Source organism: Vigna unguiculata, chromosome 9, assembly GCF_004118075.2.
Source record: "Vigna unguiculata cultivar IT97K-499-35 chromosome 9, ASM411807v1, whole genome shotgun sequence".
Classification (NCBI taxonomy): domain Eukaryota; kingdom Viridiplantae; phylum Streptophyta; class Magnoliopsida; order Fabales; family Fabaceae; genus Vigna; species Vigna unguiculata.
The window spans coordinates 23,112,690-23,121,914 of record NC_040287.1 but is presented as its reverse complement, the minus strand read 5'-3'; the positions used below and the strand labels follow the sequence as shown (position 1 = coordinate 23,121,914).

Here is a 9,225-nt window from a genome sequence, read left to right as displayed (position 1 = left end):
AGATGATCTGCATGTTCTTCTTTACTCTCAGAATATATCAGTATGTCGTCTATGGATACAACGACAAACTGATCCAGATACGGCCGAAATATCCTTTTCATGTAGTCCATGAATATAGCAGGCGCATTCGTCACTCCAATGGCATCACCACATACTCATAGTGACCGTAGAGAGACTTGAATGCAGTCTTTTGCACATCTTCTAGTTTGACTAAGATCTGATGGTATCCAGACCTCAAGTCAATCTTGGAGAACACAGTTGTTCCATCAACTGGTCCAGTAGATCATCAATCCTCGACAACGGGTACTTATTCTTAATTGTCAACTTATTCAGTTGTCGGTAGTCAACACACAACCTGGAGCTGCCATCCTTCTTTTTCACAAGTAAAACCGGCGCCCCCCATGGCGACGCACTCGCCCAGATAAGTTCTTCTCAAGCAGATCCTCAATCTGCTTCTTCAGCTTTGCCAACTCAGCTGGTGCCATCCGATATGGTGCCATAGATACTGGGCCAGCCCCAGGGTGAGATCAATGGGGAAATCCACATCCCTGCTTGGTGGCAACTCTGGGATTTCGTCAGGGAAGACATTGGCATATTCATCTATCATAGGAATCAAACTAATCTTCTCTGCAATACTCTTCTTCTCCGTCTGAGCTACTATCATAAAACATGTAGCCCCTGCCTCAATCTCTTTCTCTGCCTGATTAGATGATATCAATTCCAGTCCTTCTGCATCTGGAAACACCACCCTGCGTTGCCCACAATCAATCACCACATGGTTGCTGGCAAACCAATCCATACCCAGAATGACATCTACCCCTCCATTGGTAAGCAGATGAGATTGACCTTGAACCTGCGGCCTGCCACCTCTATAGGGCATCCACACAAACAGACGTGGTGGATAGGTGTCGCGACTATCAAGTCGCACGCCAGCTCTCGCATCACTAAACCGAGCCTCCTCACACATTCATTGGATACGAATGAATGGGTAGCTCCTGAGTCATACAACACAACAACCTCATGCTTAAATAATAAGCAAGTGGTCTATACTAAGTTACCTGACTAGGCGGCTCGGTAGTCGTCAAAGCAAAAACACGACCAGGGGCTCTAGGTCGATCCCCTACTAGTTTCTTTGCTGGTGCACCTCCAGCTGGTTTCTTATTCGGGCAGTGCCGTGCAAAATGGCTCGTCTGATCACAAACGTAGCACTTGCCAGTGCTACCACCACCACCACCACTAGAACTGCCGAGGGTTTGGACAATCCTCCGATAATGCTCCCCACCACAGTTGTAGCACTGCAGTTTCCTAGCCGAGCTTTGTGGCCTATCATATGGCTTCTTCTGCTGCTGATGAGTACGTATTTTTGCCCTCATTTAATGTTTAATTCTGGGTATTTAATTGAATTTATGTGCCTAAAGAGTGATTTAATTGATAATTTTGATAATTAGGTTGTTTGAGCTTGTGTGATAAAATGTCTTAAAAAGTGATTTTTAGCTGCATAAATTATTTTTGGATATTTAACGTTTGTTGATGCAGCTGAAGTTAAGTTTTAAGCTCATTTAGAGGTGTGGAAATAAATTGATTAAAGCTTCATGACACCTTAAAGATAAATCAAAGAATAAGAAATTATTAAAAGCACAAAAATTCAGGCCAAGCATTACATGAAGACGGCAAGAAAGCTTGAAAAAGTGAAGAAGTTTGGCTAAACCAAGAAGAGAGGAAAGAAAAATTGGACCTTGCGATTTTCTTTATCTTTATGATAGAAGATAATTTGGGAAAATATATCTTTAGATATTTTATTTGATATTTTTAAATAATTATCTTATTTAATTATATCATAAAATATTAAAAGATAATAACTACCAAATCTTTTTAAATATGACAAGATCTTCTTGAATCTTTTTAGTTCCACAACAAACAAATATATCTTGAGATATTGGATTATTTAGAAGATAATTTAAGCAGATTGCAAAGGGTTGATTTGGAAAATTAATACAAATATTAATTGGTGATAATTTATCATATATCTTTAAGTAATTAATTAATTTAATTATATTAGATATGATATTATCAACCAATTATATTTGTGAAATAGTCTATATCTCTCCAAGTATTTTTAAATATTTATATTTATCTTTATTTCAAAGATATTTGAGAGATTTTAGCAACAGAAAGCCCAGTCCAATTCCTATATAAAGAGACCAAGGAGAAGTAGAAAACAAGCTCGGGACTTCGGAGTTTTGGAACCCTTAGGGGTGCCTAATTTCATTTCCTTCTCTCTCTTTTCTTCTCTCTATTCTTCTTTTTATTTTGTATTCCATGAATTGCTAAACTTCTTGGGGTGATTCCATTGTAATTTCATTATGGATTCTGAGGTTAGAATGAATTAATTTCTTTGTTCTTTTTATTATTGTTGAGGTTTTAATTTATCTATGTTTTTTTATCTTTGAATCACATAAAAAGTAATGATTTTAGATCTATATGCATATTGATCATATGAGTCAAGGGTTTTTAAATTTAATTGAGACTTTACTTTGATTTTATTTAGAAACTTTCATATGATTAAATGAGTTTTTACCAATAATTGAGACTTTACTTTGATTAAAGGTATTTACTCTAACGAAAATTAATTGAGACTTTACTTTGATTAATTAAGCTTTTTATTTGGTGAGGAGATAAAAGAATAGACATGATTAGGCATAGTAAAATTTGATTGAGACTGTACTTTGATTGAATTTACTATGGATATCTAAAAGTTCTCAATTTTAATTGAGACTGACTTTGGTTAAAAGTGAGAACGCCAACAAATTAATTGAGACTTTACATTGATTAATTTGTAAATCTATACAATAATTAATTGAGCAATAGTCTTTAGATAACCGATGATAAATCTATTTTGAAAAGCAATGGAATCAATCTATTTTCTTTACTATTGTTTTTATTTCTTTTTATCTTTTAATTTTATTTCTATTTGCGTTTATCTTAATCCCCATATTTTTATTATTTTATTTGACTAACTCTCTTGTATAGTTTATAAGAACTAACTTGTTTGGCGCCGTTGCCGGGGAACACGGTTAGAATTTTTATCATTTTAGTTCTTATTTTTATTTTATTCTTTTGATTTTATTTATTATTCTTATTTTTGTTTTATTTTTATTTTTATTTTTTTGTTTATCACTAACATTTTCTTTTCTCAATTTTTATTCTAACATTTTTTTAATTTTCTTTAGTTATTTAATTTTATTTTATTTAGTTATTTTTTAAGCGTAATTTTTGGTTGAGGAATTTTGTTGGGAAATTTGTGAAACTAGTTGGGAAAAACTTTGGCTAAGGAAAGATAAGGTACTTAAGTTGTCCATTGAGACGCACCTCTCTTTCCTGGAAGTCTACTCAACAAGCTTTCAACTTATCTCTTTTCATAAAACCTCTTTCAAAAATGCAAAATAATTTTTCATATGAAAATAATCAACTGTGTGATTTTCAAGTGAATTATGATTACTATCCATAGCAACCACGTGATTTTCAGCAACAAATTGTCACACCTACTTCTGCACCTGATATAAGTGGGTTAACTTTATGACAATTTAATGATCTATATCCTAGATCATCTTTTTTGGGATATGAGCAACAACCATATTCTAAGTGTCCACCTCAGCAACCATATGTTCCAAATGTGTTCAGCAACAATATGTACCACCACAGCAAGTTGAAGCAACCAATGGACCATCCTACAGGGAAGTTATGATATTAATGGGTGAAGTTATAGAGAAATTAGAGTCCATGGATAAAAGGTTGCGAGTTCATCAAAGATGCAGAAACATTGAGCAAGAGTGGTACGAAAATAAGCAAATATTGTCTGATATGTTGAGGGATGCAAGTAAGAACAACTTCATAGAATTACTTGTAACTGTTAATACCACCCCTCAACCCCATCAGAGATTTCCTGAAAATCCATATTTTAACGAACTTCGTCATGAAATCAAAGATGTGCTTCTGAAGTTGGCCATCAGAGCTGAACAAATGTCTGAAGATTTGAGTCAGCTAATGAATGATGCAGTGAGAAAGGTCACTTGGAAGATATGATGAAAATGATGACTGAAATGATGAAGATGGATCAGACAGATCAGAAAGAGATGATGAATGCCGCGACACAAAGCTTACAGAATCAGTCTGAAAAACCAATAGCGGAATCACATCACATTGATATATCTACTGATGGATATAATGATTTTCATAGTAATATGTCTACTGATGGACATATCAATTTTGCTAAAGATGTTGCTGATGAAGTAATTGAAGATTCTCACACAAACATATCTACTGATGGATATGTTGACGATGCTCAATGTGAATATAAAGTTGTACCCGTTGATGAGGATATGAGTATAAATGATCATTTTCAAGAGAAAAGTTGTGAGAACAATACAATGGAGGAACCAAGTGCAGTTGAAGAGCCTACACTATTCGAAGATGCAGCTGAAGCATCTACTATTGCAACTGGCTTGGTTAATGATGAAGCAGCAGAGTCAACAACACCAGGTGAAAAATTTTGCTCAGAAGATAAAATTATGAGGATTACTGATGATCCGTTTAACCATCTGAATGCACCTGATGATGCTCAAGTTGAGTTGAAGCCACACACTCCACACATCAAGTTTGTTGATGTGAATGATGCAAATAAGTTTTCAGTGGTTATCTTTGTTGACATGGCTGCAGAAAAAGAAGAAAGGTTGCTACAACAGGTAAAAGCTTAGATTCAAATTCTTTTGAAATCATTGTTGATAGAAAAGTTAATTTGCATGCATGTTTGTTTTTTGTTTCTGTTTTTAATTTTAAAAATATTAAAAAATTTTCAAAATATGTGTTTTTGTTTTCTTTAATAAAATTGTACAAGCTGACTTGTACTTTATAAAATTAAAGAAAATAAATTTTGACATATGGCCAGATTGAGCCAATAGTCACAAATTTTTTCGTTTCCTCCCCAAAATAAGTCCATCAAGGACATTTTTTTGAAATAAGTGTGGGGGACACAAACTGTAGGTAGGATTTTTTTTTTTTTTGTTTTCATTTAAAAAGAAAAAAAAAATTGTGATTTCTTTGAGAAAATTGTGAAAGTATTAACTTTTTACTAAGTGAAACTTTTAAACAATATGTCTCATAAGAAATCCACCAAAAATATTTCCCTGCTTTCAATAAAACATATTGACATTGGATTTTGGGATTTGATTCAATAATTGGATGATCATAATTCTAGAAAAATAAAAGTCATGTTGGTATGAGTGGACTGTTTCTATGATTTGCTAATTGAGTTGATTTGAGAATTTCTTGATTAAATCTTTGTGAAGAATTTGACCTTGTGAGTCTTGAGCCTTAATGTAAAGGATGAACTGCCATATGTCATTCCTATTTTTTTTCTTGAGTGACTTGCTCATGTTTGTTTATACTCAAATGTTTAGCTTGAGTCTTTTGTTTTGCATCTTAGGTGAATATGCATGATTTGATATGACTGAGGCATTTCTTGTTTTTAGCTACTTGGCCAAATAAGCCCACCTTGATATTAATCCATTGGTAGCCCCTTTGAGCTTTAAACCTATTTTTCTTGTTTTAAGCCTATTGCATAACCTTGAAAAGAAAAAGACCATATTCTACCTTAGGAAGAAAGAAGGAGCTAATGGATTATGTTCAGGAATGGTTGAGGAATAAAGTGTGTGGGTGAGTACCTCACCCACAAATTAATAAAATGGCAAAAGGAAAAATTGTTGATGAAAAGTGTTGAAATAATTGCTTTCTAAAAAAAGAGAGAGCAACAAAGCAATAAATGAAAAGAGTTGTTTTTGAAATTATGCTCCATTATTCTTTCTATATTTTAATTTCAAAAACCCAAAAATCTTAAAATTTTTCCTACCTTTGCCTTAGCCCCATTATAACCTGTGAAAAGTCCTCATGATCTTTGAATGCATATTTTCTGAAAGTTTGTGAATATTAGAGTCTTGTTAAGTATTATGAGAGTTTACTTACATGAGTATTTTGAGTGAAAACACAAGCCAAAACACTTGAGAGAATTTTGGTGAGAAAATACACATTTAACTTGAGTGCTTTCTTTCATAATTGATTGTCTTGTGAATTCAAAAGATTAACTTATGTGTGAAAAATAGAACATTTCTGTTTGATATACATGATAATTTGATCTCTAGAGTATTGATTTGTCTCCAGTGATGTTCATTCCTTTGATCCAATGTTGATGTGAAATAAAATACCTCAGATTAAGTTTTGAAATTGTTTGATTTTGCCCAGGAGTGCAAAAGGATAAGTGTGTGGGTATGATGAGTACGTATTTTTGCCCTCATTTAATGTTTAATTCTGGGTATTTAATTGAATTTATGTGCCTAAAGAGTGATTTAATTGATAATTTTGATAATTAGGTTGTTTGAGCTTGTGTGATAAAAATGTCTTAAAAAGTGATTTTTAGCTGCATAAATATTTTTGGATATTTTAACGTTTGTTGATGCAGCTGAAGTTAAGTTTTAAGCTCATTTAGAGGTGTGGAAATAAATTGATTAAAGCTTCATGACACCTTAAAGATAAATCAAAGAATAAGAAATTATTAAAAGCACAAAAATTCAGGCCAAGCATTACATGAAGACGGCAAGAAAAGCTTGAAAAGTGAAGAAGTTTGGCTAAACCAAGAAGAGAGGAAAGAAAAATTGGACCTTGCGATTTTCTTTATCTTTATGATAGAAGATAATTTGGGAAAATATATCTTTAGATATTTTATTTGATATTTTTAAATAATTATCTTATTTAATTATATCATAAAATATTAAAAGATAATAACTACCAAATCTTTTTAAATATGACAAGATCTTCTTGAATCTTTTTAGTTCCACAACAAACAAATATATCTTGAAGATATTGGATTATTTAGAAGATAATTTAAGCAGATTGCAAAGGGTTGATTTGGAAAATTAATACAAATATTAATTGGTGATAATTTATCATATATCTTTAAGTAATTAATTAATTTAATTATATTAGATATTGATATTATCAACCAATTATATTTGTGAAATAGTCTATATCTCTCCAAGTATTTTAAATATTTATATTTATCTTTATTTCAAAAGATATTTGAGAGATTTTAGCAACAGAAAAGCCCAGTCCAATTCCTATATAAAGAGACCAAGGGAGAAGTAGAAAACAAGCTCGGGACTTCGGAGTTTTGGAACCCTTAGGGGTGCCTAATTTCATTTCCTTTCTCTCTCTTTTCTTCTCTCTATTCTTCTTTTTATTTGGTATTCCATGAATTGCTAAACTTCTTGGGGTGATTCCATTGTAATTTCATTATGGATTCTGAGGTTAGAATGAATTAATTTCTTTGTTCTTTTTATTATTGTTGAGGTTTTAATTTATCTATGTTTTTTATCTTTGAATCACATAAAAAGTAATGATTTTAGATCTATATGCATATTGATCATATGAGTCAAGGGTTTTTAAATTTAATTGAGACTTTACTTTGATTTTATTTAGAAACTTTCATATGATTAAATGAGTTTTTACCAATAATGAGACTTTACTTTGATTAAAGGTATTTACTCTAACGAAAATTAATTGAGACTTTACTTTGATTAATTAAGCTTTTATTTGGTGAGGAGATAAAAGAATAGACATGATTAGGCATAGTAAAATTTGATTGAGACTGTACTTTGATTGAATTTACTATGGATAATCTAAAAGTTCTCAATTTTAATTGAGACTGTACTTTGGTTAAAAGTGAGAACGCCAACAAATTAATTGAGACTTACATTGATTAATTTGTAAATCTATAACAATAATTAATTGAGCAATAGTCTTTAGATAACCGATGATAAATCTATTTTGAAAAGCAATGGAATCAATCTATTTTCTTTACTATGTTTTTATTTCTTTTTATCTTTTAAATTTTATTTCTATTGCGTTTATCTTAATCCCCATATTTTTATTATTTTATTTGACTAACTCTTTTGTATAGAATTTATAAGAACTAATTGTTAAAATCAATTCCGTGTTCGTTGGGAGACGACTTTGGGTTACTTTACCCTTACTATTTTGTTGACTATTTTCTTAACAATACTGAAGTTGTTATAGATAAGTAGTATTAATTTGATCGCGTCAACGACAGCGTTATCAGCTGCCGTGAATCAAAGGTCGTCTTCTGTGGTCGAGCCCCTTTGCTGGGCCCCATCTCCAACTGCTCTACGACCTTGGCCTGCTCTACTAAAACTGGGAACTCCCTGATCTGGAGAGTACAATAAAGCGGCGCAGCTCGTGTTTCAGCCTGCCCTCATACTTTCGGCATCTCCACTCCTCGGTAATAGCAGGTGTGTAGAAACCTGGCCAAATACTCGAATCTGTCTGTGTATGCCTGCACAGTTAGGTTCCCTGCTGGAATGTCAGGAATTCTGCCTCCCTCTCATGCCTAGCACTGGCTGGAAAGTATTTCTCCAAAAATCTCTCCCTGAAGGAAGTCCATGTAACCTCCTCCCCTTGGTCTGCATGAGCTGCTGTATGCCTGCCCACCAGTATTCTGCATCGGCTATCAACAGAAAGGATATGAATGAAAGTTTCTGGGCGTCTGTGCAATCAATCACCTGGCAGATTTTCTCGCACTCCTTAAGCCAAGCATCGGCTTCATCTGAAGAAGATTTGCCCGCAAATTTTGAGGGTTTATGCCTCATAAAATCCTCCATAGACAGCGGACGTGTAGGTGCTACCACGGCTCGAGGTTGCACTGCAATGGGCTGCATCGCATCTACCATCCAATGTATTGCCTGCGCGATCTCATCAGCCCCAACATTATTCCTCCTCCTCCTATTTACCATAGCTTGAGCACGCCACATATAACTGTTCACATCAAACATCTTGGTTAAAACTTCATACTAAAGTTCAGATAAACAACAATGATCATAATGATCTCACAAGCAGACACACGATAAGTTCACTCCCATAGACCCCAAAAATCATTTTGAAACAATGCTCTGATACCAAATGTAACATCCCTACCGGATATATGGATATATCAAATAAAACAAAATAATACGTCATCATCATTTATGTAAAAAACTCATTATATTAATAATGACTTATTTCCCAAAACACGGGGAACATAAAAACTTCATTAAAACCACCAATAAGTCCATACATACAAAAATGTGAGTTTAGTCAAGTAGGCCATGGGCCTTTATATCA

At 33.2% G+C, this 9,225-nt stretch overlaps 1 protein-coding gene across 1 annotated transcript; it reads right to left on the bottom strand.

The window, feature by feature from the left end:
- Nucleotides 1–457: 457 nt before the first annotated feature.
- On the bottom strand, nt 458–1,373 carry LOC114163571. The gene is made up of 2 exons (XM_028047876.1): nt 1,059–1,373; nt 458–955 (listed from the first exon to the last, which is right to left on the bottom strand). The coding sequence occupies exons 1-2, from the start codon at nt 1,371–1,373 to the stop codon at nt 458–460; spliced, it is 813 nt and encodes a 270-aa protein (XP_027903677.1).
- Nucleotides 1,374–9,225: the final 7,852 nt, after the last annotated feature.